At 47.3% G+C, this 12,127-nt stretch overlaps 1 protein-coding gene and 1 non-coding gene across 3 annotated transcripts; one reads left to right on the forward strand and one right to left on the reverse strand.

Annotated features, from left to right (window-relative positions):
* Positions 1 to 365: 365 nt before the first annotated feature.
* On the reverse strand, positions 366 to 10,591 carry NME9 (NME/NM23 family member 9). 2 transcript variants are annotated; one of them, XM_026855497.1, is made up of 7 exons: positions 10,409 to 10,591; positions 10,257 to 10,293; positions 4,918 to 4,975; positions 3,974 to 4,077; positions 2,777 to 2,848; positions 1,873 to 1,989; positions 366 to 1,502 (listed from the first exon to the last, which is right to left on the reverse strand). In XM_026855497.1, the coding sequence occupies exons 2-7, from the start codon at positions 10,287 to 10,289 to the stop codon at positions 1,353 to 1,355; spliced, it is 534 nt and encodes a 177-aa protein (XP_026711298.1). In that variant the 5' UTR covers positions 10,290 to 10,293; positions 10,409 to 10,591; the 3' UTR covers positions 366 to 1,352. The 2 variants fall into 2 exon arrangements, with proteins under 2 accessions (XP_026711298.1, XP_026711299.1); XM_026855498.1 differs by having other exon boundaries at positions 366 to 724; positions 1,427 to 1,502; positions 10,257 to 10,591.
* On the forward strand, positions 6,372 to 6,443 carry TRNAM-CAU. Its single transcript has one exon. It is a non-coding gene; the product is annotated as a tRNA-Met (tRNA).
* Positions 10,592 to 12,127: the final 1,536 nt, after the last annotated feature.

Below are 12,127 nucleotides of genomic sequence, written 5' to 3' on the forward strand. Positions count from 1 at the left end.
CCGCCCCCCGCCGGCCTTAAAGGGGCCGCGGCGCCTTATTTATTTGAGCTGGTTTTAATGATTTTTGATGTTTTGGGTTCAAATAAGGAATGATTTAGAGCAACTGTACAACCAGTTATGCCGCTACAAAGTTCTTTTCAAAGTCCCAGGCCAAGGCCACACAGACAAGTAATAATCATTAACCAGATTCCTATTCAAAGAAAGACTCATACCGAGGTACCATGGTTAGACTGTTGGGTAAGGACAATTTATTGCCGGTGGACCAGGTGTTCTAAAAGTCGCGTTGTAAAATGGCCTCAAAAATCGCAATGTGAGCCAAATCCTTGGGTCAAGGGCATTGCAGGGTCTTTTAGGTCAGTAGTCATGGTGGTCATAAAAAGCAGCCCCCCGACTCATTTCAGGAGTCAAGTGTTCATGACCAGAAAGGGGCGGGAATAAGAAAATGTTTATGAATGAGAACTTCAATAATATTTATTACTGTATCCTCTATAATCAGCATGCTACATGAGTGAGGTGTGCGTTGTTGGTGAGACAACTCCCCTACACAACCAGCTGTTAATAAAGGAGTGTCTGCTTATCTACATCACATTGGTGTCTGTAAGTTCTTTTATCCCATTTTGGTGACACTGCTGCTGCACAAAATCCTTTCATTTAATGAGAAATCCCGCATCTGCTCCACAATGATGGCTGGGAAAGCGGGCCTGGGACTGACGGGTGCATTAGCCTCCAAGGGAAGGAAAAGGGAAAAAATTAGTAACAGGTAAAGAAATGAGAGATAGACATCAACATGCACTGCAGCCCTTCCAGACCCATGGTGCCTCAGCTAAAGCCAAGTGGGTTTTGTGACAATTCCCAGCATTCTGCAACACAGGACTTGGTGTGCACAGCACCAGTCTGCAGCTGCGTCCCAGCAAAGCCAAGAAAAAGCGTTAGAAACTAGGTGAGAGACAAAAGCCTCTGGGAATGTGTGGCTAATTTTAGACAAGGCAAGAGCTGGTGTAATAAGATTTGGTGCCCAAGCTTTTGTGTTTCCTTTTAAAAAACACCTGGAAAAGTTGAGCAGCATCTGCAGTAAGTTCAGTATTTCAGTTATTCAAGGCATGTGGGATGTCCAAGAGCCCTCACCAGGCAAGGAGAGGGGTCAGTACTGACAAATGCAACATAAAACATGTAAAAATACTTACCGGTTTGATGACATCAGACACCCAAGCTACCCTGGCCTGTTTTTGTGTCTACATACGCTGTTTGAGGTGACACTATCCTATACTGATCTGTCAGAGGCTGGGGGAAGAGCCCACATTGTGCCCGTTTGGAGGAACCGTCCCTCTGGGGTCCAAGGAGCAGCTGAATCATCATTTAGGTTCCAGCTTTGGCAAAGGCACATAGTAAGAGCACAAAGAGCATCCTACAGCTGTGCCTGCCTTACCTATTGGGCCTTCCTGTTGTTCTTCTGGAAGAGCAGCCATGTTTCCCTCCTCTTTGGAGAAGGCTCTGTCTTGTACCTTAGCAGCAAAAGCACGTGGATGAGCAAGGAACATCCCAAGTGTCCTCTTACCCTCTAGGTGAGTGCCCGCCAGGCAGGTCCCCAATTTCTACCTCCATCTGAGCAGGAACCCGCCCCCCTGCTGTCTGAGGGCCAGGCTCAGCTCTGCAGTGAGAGGTTTTGAAAAACACAATCACCCTTCCCAGCTTCCTCCATCTAGGTAGGCCCCCCAGGGTTGTGGGCACTCAAGCAACACACTAACCAGATTTCAGTAAGGACAGGATTTTGGTGAGAAAGTGACTACTTCAGAGATATGCTGGCACTGGGGAGCTGAACCTTCCCTCTGGCATGCACATCTAGAGGTATTTAAGGATTTAGTGACTGATTACCACCCCACGCTGTCCTCCATGCTCTAAACCCATCCTTTCCAGTGTCAGCTGTTCCAGGATGGTCCTCTGCAGCACTGGTGCATTCACTCCTCTTACAACAGCTACTAATTCTCCTCCCTGAAAGGTGTGAAAAGCAAAATCAGTCAGTAAGTGCTCAAGTGTTGCCCTCTGGGCTCTGGAAACTACCGCAGCAGCACATGACATAAGATACTGTGTACCATGCCCTCCTCCCCGACAGAGCTGCTCTGGCTCCAGAACAAGAGGGAAACTTTGGAACAATCTTCTTGGTCATTCCTGATCAGTCTTAGGATAGACCAAAGCAGCTTGTGGAGAGGAGTGAGGTCCTGCAGTAGCAGGAGGCTGAACCTTAAGACCCCTCAGGGCAACACACATTCACATACTAACATGGCATGAACGCTGCTCTCTGGACTGGCCAGCCACAAGACCCTGTGGACGCATACATCTTTCAATAAGTCACAGGGTTCCCTGTGTGTGAATGATAGGGATTTTCATGGCCTCAACGGGAAAGGGTCACAAAACATAGTCATCTATCACAGGCTACATGGGCCTCCCCCCAGGTAAAAGTATAAAAAAAAAAAAAAAAAAATTGTTTTCACCTACCTGTGCAATTTAATGTTTTACTTCATTCACACTCTTTTTAAAAAAAAAATATTAAAATTACATTGTTCTGTTTCTTGGTGGCAAAGCAGGAGATATTTAAACTCTGGCTGTATATTCTTATACATGCAGCACTTGATCACCAGTAGATACCGTCAGATACAGAACAAATAAAATTGTGCTGTCACACATGAAAGAAAAATATTATCTCTCAAAAAGGACAGTTGTTCCCACTGGCAAGTGATATTTATTGTTATGTTGCTACTATAGCAATATTTTCACTCACTGCATAAAACAGAAAGACAGGCTCGCATCTTCCTCTGTATTCTTCCAGACCATCAATGGAATCAACTTCAGCCTAAAAGGAATGTATAATAAAACAAAACAGGTGTTTCTAGAAAACTGTTTCTACTTCAGAGGAACACACATGAAACCACTGGGACTCAGACATCCTCAGCTGGCTGGCACCGATCCCCCATGTACAGCGAAACACCTCCGGGTCCAGTCTCACAGGCCAAAAGGACACTGGTCAGAGCCGGGGCCACCACCGACTCCAGCTCAGCGTCAAGGACCTGAGGAGCAGGCAGAGGGGTGGCACATCTCACCCTGCAAAATAGGGCAGGGATATCTACCTCACAGTATCTTCCCCGAGTGAATCCCAGAGAAAAAAACCCTGCAAAAATGAAATCAGGGTCTCTTGTTTATAAGGAGCGATGGAAGTGACAGGAGGAGCTGTGGTGGCAGCAGCAACAGGCTGCAAGCTGTGCTGGGCAGGGGCCTCCATGAGGAGCCTCGCTGCCCACAGCTCTACCAGCAATCCAGAGCTGGCCTTCGGCCAGGAACGGCATTTAAACACTGAACCACAGCGGAACCAAGGCAGAGAGGGACTTATGCAGGGCTCTAGGCTCGTCGCAGTGTTATAGGAGGTTGCTCCAGGCTGGTTAATTTTTAGCATCTGCAAGAATCGCTGCCCCACAGCCTCTCTGGGAGCGTGTCCCACTGTCCAACCGCTTCTGCAATTAATTCTTTCCCCTTCTATCTACTTGAATTTTTCCCTGCTGCAACTTGATCCTGCTATCTGTCATTCTTTTGCTGTGTACCACTGAGAAAAGTCTGTCTCTGTCTTCTCTGTTAACCCCCCAACTAGACACCTGTCCCTTAATCTTCTTCAGGGGTGAACCAACCCAGCTCCTTCAGACTCTCCCTGTACATCAGAGGGACACACACTAATGATTCTGTCTAGCATTGCTTGCTTAAGCAGACAACTGAAACGTACAGAACAGTTGAAGCCTGAAAATTCTTAGTGATAAAAGTTCTTATTGGTGTAACCAAGTGTCTGTATTTGGCAGGCTCACTCACACAAGCTGGAACTCCTGGACTGTTATCATCGTGGCTGAATAGAAAGATAAATGACTTCAGCCCTTTAGTTACCTGCTTGTTTCAGGGGACTAAATGCTTTAAGCAGTGCCAGGTTAGATCTTACCACAGCAAAATGCAGAAGATGACTGCCAATTTCATTCCTTATTTTTCGGAAAAGATCTACTACTGCTTTGCATGGACCACACCAGGCTTGAAACGCATCAACAACTGCAAGAAGGAAAATTAGTCAGAATGAGGTCAAAATGGGTCAGTTTAGACATAGACCAATAGGTTGGTTTGTGCACTTCTCTGCTTTGCAGAACAATCATTTGGAAGGGGACTGCAAAGGGGTGATAGTGCAATAAGAATCTTTAAAACCTCTGAGGACTGAGGTGTGCTCCTCTGGTGACCTCTGCAGCAACACCCTAGCGAAGGAGATTTGCCCCATGTCCAACCAGAACTTCCCAAGCTGTTGCTCCCATAGTTCTGTCTGGAGTGTCGCAGGACTCCTGTTGAGCACTAGAAGGGCTATGGATTTGATTCTATAGTAGAAACTATCATCCTCTTTCAAGGTTTCAAATGCTAGATCAGAGGATGAAATCACATTATAAAATAACAAGCTAATAACAGTGATATGATATGGAGGAGTCTTCAGAAGAAACACTGACATGGCTGTGACCTTGAAGGTACCAGATGTTCTAGGGAAAACTGCTGCACAGAGGTAGAGCACATGAGGCTTATGCAACAGCCCTCTAGCCTCTGCCCTTGGGAACCAGGGCTGTTCCTCCCACTGGGAACAGCTCTGCTCCACGTGGTGGCTGGACTGAAGACTCCAGAAGCTCCTGAACTAGCACTGCTTTGATTGCATGATAAATGTCCCACATAAATTAAGAAGACTACAATCTCCGGCTAGTCTTGTTGCCATTGATATATTTATTTCTTCCATTCAGGACAAGAGGAATGGAGGGACTGACTGAACATCTGCATCAGTAGTAACTGATCCCTAACAGTACTGGTGTCCTGTTAACACAGGACAAAAGGAATCTAATATGTTGATCAAACCCTTACCAATGAGTCCTTTGAGGCACAGCATTTCTTCCCAAAGCTCCTGGCTACTGATGTTAATCTGTGTGAAAGTTTAAAAACACAGTAAAAGCAACAGTAAATCATCAGGTACTACCTGGTTACTGCCAATATCACTTCGTGTTTATGCGTAAGATGGACACATCTGCCTGAAGAGGAGCACTCAGGAAACTCTTTTGACTGCGACCCTCTCACCTCTGACCAGCTGGGCAGAGCCAAGCTGTGCTAGAACATGGGTGGAAGACCTCTGAGAAAAAACAGCTGAAATTGGATATCCTCACTCCCAAACTCTCATTTGAACAGTCTGGCTGCTTGGGGACCCCAGATTCAGTTTGCAGAGAGATTAAGAGTTGTTTTGGGGGGTAAGTGGAGATACGGCCCCCTGCATCTTATCAGGGCGCTGACTGACCAGAGCCCTACCTGAACCCACCAGGCTGTGTCATGTATGGTGCAAGAAGGAAGGTCTGTGAAATACCTGTACAGCCTCAGGTTTTTCCCGGGGCTCTCCTGCTTTTATGGCCACACAACTCCTTGTGGGGTCAGGCAGCAAGATCTAAAACAGGGAAGGGCTCCAGCTATCCCTCAGCTTAGCATACAGACCTGCAGGTATGCAGGTACCAAGAAGAGCAGCACACAGTGAGGAAGAAGGACCCTGAGCTCCCCACGACAGCACTCATGTTATAGAAGAAACACAAAAGCTACTTTGCTTTCACTTAAATGGAAATCTAATACGTAATTATGTTTTAATGCAGGCTAGCAGCTAAAACACTTAGGAGCTGCTGATGGATAATTGTTGGGGCTGGTTCTCTGCAGGAGGCCCAGATGACAGCACGAGCAGGACAGACTTGGAGGAGAGTCACACATACACACTGACACTTGCTAGGTCCTGGCTTGGCGGCAGGGCCCCCCATCAGAGCCAGCATGGCAAGGTGGTCTGGGCTGACCTGCAGCACTCCGAGTGCTACTTCGACAAGCTCGCCGCCAGCACACACATTCTTCTTTCCTCTCATCTATTTGATACTCAGTCCTCGCTGCATCTTATAAGCCAGATGATTCTCCACCAGCAGTTTCTCCCCTTGCCTGCACACAAGCTATACCACTTGGTTAAGATGTTTGAGTCTTGGTAAAATAAAATAGTAAATACGCAGCTTTCATGATGTCTGGGCACTACAGGGTAGGGTCTGAACCCAGCATGTTCTTATCTGAATTACTGCCTGTTCTCTGAAGAATTCTAAAACATAGTGAACAACAGAGAGCACAGAAAGATCTAGGTTGGAAGGGATCTGTGGAGTTCTTTGTCTAATTCCCTGCTCAAAGCTCAGTGCTGGACCAGGTTGCTCAGGGAGGAGCCCAGTCAGGGGCACCCTAAGCGGTCCCGCACACTGTGCCACGTGCTCCGTTATCCCGCATTCCCAGCACTGCTCACCGAGCGAAGCAGCAGCAGAGTGGCGCAGCGGAAGCGTGCTGGGCCCATAACCCAGAGGTCGATGGATCGAAACCATCCTCTGCTAGTTGTTTTACATTAAGCCATGGCTACCTGGGGAGGTCCCAGTGGACTTGGAGAGTGGCAAACGTGACCACACCCATCTACAAGAGAGGTAGAAAGAAGGATCCACAAAACCATAGACCTGTCAGTCTGCCCTCAGTGCCAGGGAAGGTCATGGAGCAGGTCATCTCGGGTGCCAGTAAAAGTCACATAATGGACAATCAGGCCCCGTCAGCATGGGTTTATGAAAGGCAGGTCCTGCCTGACAAACCCAATCTCCTCCTATGATGACTCGACTATTGGACGAGGGAAAAGGCGTGGATATTCAACCCAGATTTTTGAAAAGCATTCGATGCAGTACCCCATACGATACTCATAGAAAAACTGGCTGCCTGTGGCCTGGATGAGCAAACAGTCTGCCAGGTCAAGCACTGGATGGATGGACGGTCCCAGAGAGTAGTGGTCAGTGGAGCTAAATCCAGCTGGCAGCCAGTCATGAGTGATGACCTCAGGGCTCGGTGTTGGTACCATTTCTGTTCAACATATTTATTGATGATCTTGATAAGGACACAGAGTGTGTAACCAGTGAGTTCACAGGTGACACCAAGTGAAGCGGGAGTGTCGATCTGCATGAGGACAGGGAGGCTCTACAGAGAGACTTGGATAGATTGGATCAGTGGCCAGCGTCAGCGGGATGAGCTTCAACAAGGCCAAGTGCCAGGCCCTGCACGTGGGCCACAAAACCCCCTGCATGGCTACAGGCTTGGGGAGGGGTGGCTGGAGATGTCTGGAAGAGAAGGATCTGGGGATTCTCATTGACAAGCAGCTGAACAGGAGCCAGCAGTGAGCCCAAGTGGCCAAGGAAGCCAACGGCATCCTGGCTTGTATTAGAAATAGTGTGACCAGCAGGAGCAGGGAGGTGACAGTCCCCCTGTGCTCTGCACTGGGCAGGCCACACCTGGAGTGTTGTGTCCAGTTTTGGGCACCTCAGCACGAGAGAGATCTCGAGGGGCTGGAGCGAGGGCAGAGGAGAGCAACGAGGCTGGGGAAGGGCCTGGAGAATAAATCCTGTGAGGAGCCACTGACGGAGCTGGGAGTGTTCAGTGTGAGGAGGAAAAGGCTGAGGGGAGACCTCATCACTCTACAGCTCCCTGACAGGACATTGTAGAGAGGTTGGTGCTGGTCTCTTCTCATGCGTGATTAGTGACAGAACAAGAGGGAACGGCTTTAAACTGCAACAGGGGAGGTTCAGACTGGACATTAGGAAAAAATGTTTCCCAGAAAGAGTGGTCAGAGAGTGGAACAGGCTGCCCAGGGATGGGCTGGAGTCCCCACCCCTGGGTGTGTTTGAGGGCCATTTGGATGAGCTGATGGGGGGATGTGGGGTAGGGGAGAACTTTGTAGAGTTGGGCTGAGGGTTGGACTCACTGATCCCAAGGGTCTTTTCCAACCTGAATGATTCTGCAATTCTATCTTTAGCATCTTCCCTGTATTACAGGATCTGACCCTCAGTGTGTACCTAGAAAAACAAATAAATTTAAAAAAAAGTGCTTAAGAAATATCGGGTTTGTTCATCCTGAATAATGAAGATTGCTCATAACTTTCTCAGTTGTTATCATTAATCCTAACTACATTTAGTAGATTTCAGATGCAATAAGGCCAGCTATTTTACAATCATTAACACCAACGTGCATTAAAGGACTGCTAAAATTGCAAAGTCAAGGATTCCAAGAGTATAAACCGCAGTGCAAATTAAATGGCCTCTTACAGACTTTCAGAGGCGTCACTGGAGGTCACACAATAGTTTCTCCAGGATGCCACCTCACCTGGAGAATGGGGAGATGTTCAAACACCTCCCTCTGTTCTCCTGTTTAGCACATGACCCTAAGCCTCATTTTTTTCAGAGAACACCTGCAGAATTAAGAAATTTAATTAGTCCAGTTTTCTCTAGTGCTAGGACCACCCTCAGAGTGTTTCACAGAATGTTAATGAGTTCAAAGAGCTTATGATAATAATTTGTGATAATGAGCTCAGCTGTGAGTTCAACTGATGGACTCAGAAAGTAATGCCTGCACCCTTCAAAGTGTTTTGCTAATTTGGAAGCCCTGAGGTTGCAAAGGACTTTGCTTTTCTCTAATATAAACAGAACTTTTCTAGGACATCACACCATGTCCTACACGAGATTAAGCTTTCATCTGCAGATGTGAACAATCACATTTTTGTGCATCAAGACCCAGCTTTCCCTTAGTTGCCAAAAGATGCGAAGTCTGGTTGATGTCATTTCCCCCATCACACAGGCACACAATTAGACAAGCAGCAGTAGAAACCATTTTTACCTTAAAAAAAGTGATCTTCTTTGTCTTATACAAATGTTCACATTTTCGCTCCATGCTTTCCAGTTTTAACAGGGAATAAACAAGGTTATAAAGCCCATAATCTCCATTAGTATCTCTCTCTGGTGAAGATTAAACTTGCTTCAAAATTTGAAGGAGACCTTCATAACCTACTTTGTGTTTTTCAATGTTTTTGCATGCTAAACTGCTTGCAGAAATCCTCTCCCCTCTATGCAGATAGTTATAAAGCATCATTAGGCCACTTGCACAGTTTAATGTAGGGAAAAATTCTACACATCGTGAAATAAGTTTTTCAGCCTTGGAATTTTTCTTGTACCTAACTTTTCCACTACTACAGCGATCTTTCAAAATACATGAACTGGTCAGAAACGTTCAGTGACACCTACCATTCAGGAGTAAAACCCCCTTCCCCAGTTTTCCACTTCTGAACGTCATTTGAACAACTGTCCCATGAAACGTTAAGATACATTTTGATCTATGAAAGCAGCCAAACCCGTGCCAGCTTCTAACAGCTCTGAAACACAACTGCAGCCCCATAGCCACCTCCCTCTGCACCCCATAGCACTGACTTTAGGGGACAGACTTGACTTGTCCCATTTTACTATGCTTCCTACCTGCCTTCAGGAAGGCATTTCCACAAGAACCTTACAGTAGGGCTTTGCCAGCAGAATCTGAGATACTCTAAGACTGAACTTCATCCTTTGCACTTACTATGAGTTGTGAGAGACTGAAATGTCCTATGACTGTCTCAAAGCTTGCTTGTGTCTGTGCAAACCTCCAAGAGAAGCTGCTGTGGCCTGTGAATTGGTCTGGGGGATGCTGCCCAGAGAAGCAGGAGTGTGTTGAAGGATGCAGCCCCCACTTCCTTGATATTGCATTGTCCGGAGTCTTTACATAAGCCTCAAAGGGGCAGACATGGACTTAGCTGGCCCCATCCTGGAGCAGTTTGTGGCTCTGTGTAGGCCAGACCCCATGCATGCCTTGCTAATGAACTGATAAAGAGGCAAACGTTCCTGCCCTTGAAGCCGGATGCAACAAAACCTGTTAGACCAGAGAAAAAACTGAAGGCGAGCAGATATGCTGATCCGCTGGTACAATTAACTTAAAAGAGGCTGCAGAAAATCTTGCTCTTGTGCACCTACCATCAAAGCCAGATCTGGATGCATCTACCATCGAAGCCAGATCCGTGTGCACCCACCACCGAAGACCTGAAGGCTGAGGACTAACAGGATGCTGCTGCATCCATGGTGGTAACTATTCTTGCAGCCCTATCCCACTTCCTTGCTTTATTTCTGCCTCTTCCTTCTATTCTGTCCTATCGCTACCCCTCTTTACCTTTTTAATAATAAAAACCTATTTTGGGTTTATGGCATTTGACCTTGTTTGTGTCTTAATATTTCTCTTGGGATCGTATCGAAACCTCCCCTCACATTGGATCAGGGCATAAATTTAAAAGATGTTTTAAAAGCCTGACTCCTACTAACCTGCAGTACTACCTCCTTTTTCTTTGCAGCCATCCTTCTGGAGGAACAAAGGTCCTTTGAGTAGCAGTCCCAAGCACAAAGCACTGCAGATGTCCTCTTAATTCTGTGAATCCAACTGCTGGCCAACCTGCCCTACAGAGAAAGCTTCTTACCCGTCTCTGCTCCTCGGCCCAGGCCGTACCGTCTACAGCTGCATCCCCGCCCTGTTGCAGGGAGTGGGATTAGCTCAGCAGTGCCCAGAGCACGGACACGGCTCTGCTCGCACCCTTTTCACAGAGGTGAAGTCTGCTGCAGGGCCTGAATCGCTGCTTGATTTTGGAGACACTGCAGCTTGCTCCTCCTTGCTCTGTGAGCACAGCAGAAGAGAAGGGGCCCCAGCCAGGGCCTGGCAGTACCTGTGTGGTGGCTGGCAGCACCCCAACGTTGCTGTGGCAGCCCTGGCAACTTTGGGGCGGAACAGCAGCCCAGCCTGCCCTGCTTCCTCCTCAGTCACTGCAGTCAGGAAGTTCAGCTGTCTCTTAATTCCCCTCCCCTGCAGTTGGAGACCCTCTGCCTTCTCTTTGCCTGCCAAAACTGCCCAATACACCACCCCACTCCAGTTTGCCCCTACCCCTCCCAAACTAGGGGCCCAAGACAAGGCACAAGATCCAGACACAAAAGCTGCTAGCCCACTCCAAAACACAGCTCAATTTTTGAAGGTTCGTTGGGTTTTTTTCTTACTTGCAGTGAGCACCCAGCACCTGTGCCCAGCACCCCACAGCGTTTGGGCAGAGGTGCTGCCCACCTTGTCCCTTCCCATGCCTGGGGTCATTGGGCCACAGATGCAGACCTTGGAGGTGCTGCTTCTCAGCACACGATGTCTGGTGGACAGGTCCTCCACCTGGCCAAGGTCCTTCCTGGTTGAGGATTTGGCTTTTGGCACATCAACTCCCCTAGTGCCCCTGGCAGCCCAAGGGGACACTGGCCAGTGCCTCCATGGGACGTGGTGGGGCTGAGCCTCAGCAGAGGGTCCCCTGCCTTTAGCACCAGCTCAGCCGAGCAAACCACCCCTGAATGGCCCCAGCAACTGACTTTGGAGAAATAAGTCTCGACTAAAGTCCTGCTGATTTTAACCACCACTGAAATTTTGCATGTTTACACCTACTTTTTATGATTAACAAAGACAGTCCTGTTAAAACTCATTTTCTAGTCTTAAACAGTCTAATCTCATGCACCTCAACTTATTATTCTGCCCGCTGTGCTACTGCTTCAGCAGCTTCATGGAGGTAGAGCATCTACTGCAATAGCAAAGTCTGTAAAATTGAATTTATAAGATATGTTTGCCTTCAGAATATACTGTCATAAGCTGATTTTGAGCGGGTCACTTAGTTTCTCTCCTTATTACAGTGCAAATCTGTAATTAGAAAACCAGCCAAATTATAAGTCTCATTTGACTTTGCATGGGAGAGACTACTCCAAATGTGGACTGGAGGTGGTGGGGAGCGACCAAGTGTACTTCTCGGACAACCAGCATGCCAAACTCGATGCAGAACTGCAGTTTTTTTGACACATGTAACCTTTGAGAGGACTACCATCACTGGACCCAGATATAAAGAGCAGACATACTTATCAAAATTCATTAGGACTGGTTCTGAGAAGAGAAATGGCACAAGAACAGCAGAAATCCTGGTGATCTATATGATGTTCAGACAAACTGTATACTTGCTTTGGTTCTGCGAGTAACCCTGTAATTCTCTAGACACTGCTACCTAAATAAAGTTGGTAAATCAATTTTGTTCCCACTGTGAATCTCAGGCTAGCAACTGTCAGTCTGCAGAGAAGCTGGCAAGAAAGCTGAGATTTCTCCACGAAGCTGAGAAAAATCTAGATAC

Source organism: Athene cunicularia (genome assembly GCF_003259725.1).
Source record: "Athene cunicularia isolate RWA chromosome 9 unlocalized genomic scaffold, athCun1 chr9_part2, whole genome shotgun sequence".
Classification (NCBI taxonomy): domain Eukaryota; kingdom Metazoa; phylum Chordata; class Aves; order Strigiformes; family Strigidae; genus Athene; species Athene cunicularia.

Coding starts and splice junctions, on each gene's coding strand:
- NME9 (XM_026855497.1), bottom strand. CDS start 10,289: ATGGCTGCAAAGAAAAAGGAGGTAGTACTGCAG. Junction 2,849..3,973: donor ATCTTCTGCATTTTGCTGTG/GTAAGATCTAAC, acceptor CATTCCTTTTAG/GCTGAAGTTGATTCCATTGA. Junction 1,503..1,872: donor ATGGAGGACAGCGTGGGGTG/GTAATCAGTCAC, acceptor TTTGCTGCTAAG/GTACAAGACAGAGCCTTCTC.